The sequence below is a fragment of the Apaloderma vittatum genome, unplaced genomic scaffold, assembly GCF_000703405.1.
Source record: "Apaloderma vittatum isolate BGI_N311 unplaced genomic scaffold, ASM70340v1 scaffold15961, whole genome shotgun sequence".
Classification (NCBI taxonomy): Eukaryota; Metazoa; Chordata; class Aves; order Trogoniformes; family Trogonidae; genus Apaloderma; species Apaloderma vittatum.
Genome location: NW_009700941.1, coordinates 33,098 through 33,814, shown reverse-complemented (window position 1 = coordinate 33,814; position 717 = coordinate 33,098). Strand labels below are relative to the sequence as shown.

The following is a 717-nucleotide window of genomic DNA, read 5'->3' as shown; positions in this document are numbered from 1 at the left end:
AAAACAAGTGCAGTTATGAGAAGATAGGGGGTTCAGGGATGAAACAAAAAAAGGAACTCGGTGGGGGAATTGTGGCAGGACAGTTGCTTTATTGTTGTGAGGTCAGTGTTTCTCAGGGGGAGAGGCTGCCAAGCTACAGACCTCCCGTGGCTTCATCTGAGGGACAGCCCTTCCTCATGACTTGAAATTTTATGTCTTTTGTTTCTAAGAGGTGTAGCCCTCCTCCCTCAGGAGGGAAGGAACTTTGCTTACAGGAAGGAAGCTGGATGCAGCTCCATGAGGTGTTTCCTTGCTGTTGCAGTGCTGCCCACTTGCTCCCCCTTGGACTTCCACTGTGACAACGGGAAGTGTATCCGCCGGTCGTGGATCTGCGATGGAGACAATGACTGCGAGGATGATTCTGCATCCCAGGACTGTCGTAAGTCGCCTCTCCGCCTCTCCGAGGGGGAAGTGTGGATGCAGTGCGTGCCGTGGCATGGGAAAGTTGACCCTTTTTGTTACAGGAACGAGCTATATCCTGCCTCTGACAGAGGTGTGCACCTGATGTCTGTAAGCCTTGCCACCTTGGCATGTCCTGGGGGAGGGAATGCTTCTCCATCCAGCTGGAGAACCATTTATACCCTGCAGCCTTGCTAGTTAATGTCCCATGAAGCACTTCCCTGAGCTGAGCTCTTCATGTCCTCCCCTGTTCATGGAAACACCTAACCCCTGCCAAAT

At 52.3% G+C, this 717-nt stretch overlaps 1 protein-coding gene across 1 annotated transcript in view; it reads left to right on the top strand.

Moving 5' to 3' along the window:
- Window positions 1-301: 301 nt before the first annotated feature.
- LRP4 (low density lipoprotein receptor-related protein 4) overlaps window positions 302-717 on the top strand; it is a gene marked incomplete at its 5' end in the record, with an annotated part of 29,769 nt that continues 29,353 nt past the window's right edge. The window contains one exon of the mRNA XM_009878967.1: window positions 302-418. Within this exon, the coding sequence (XP_009877269.1) occupies window positions 302-418 (117 nt within the window). The remainder of the gene's footprint in view (window positions 419-717) is intronic.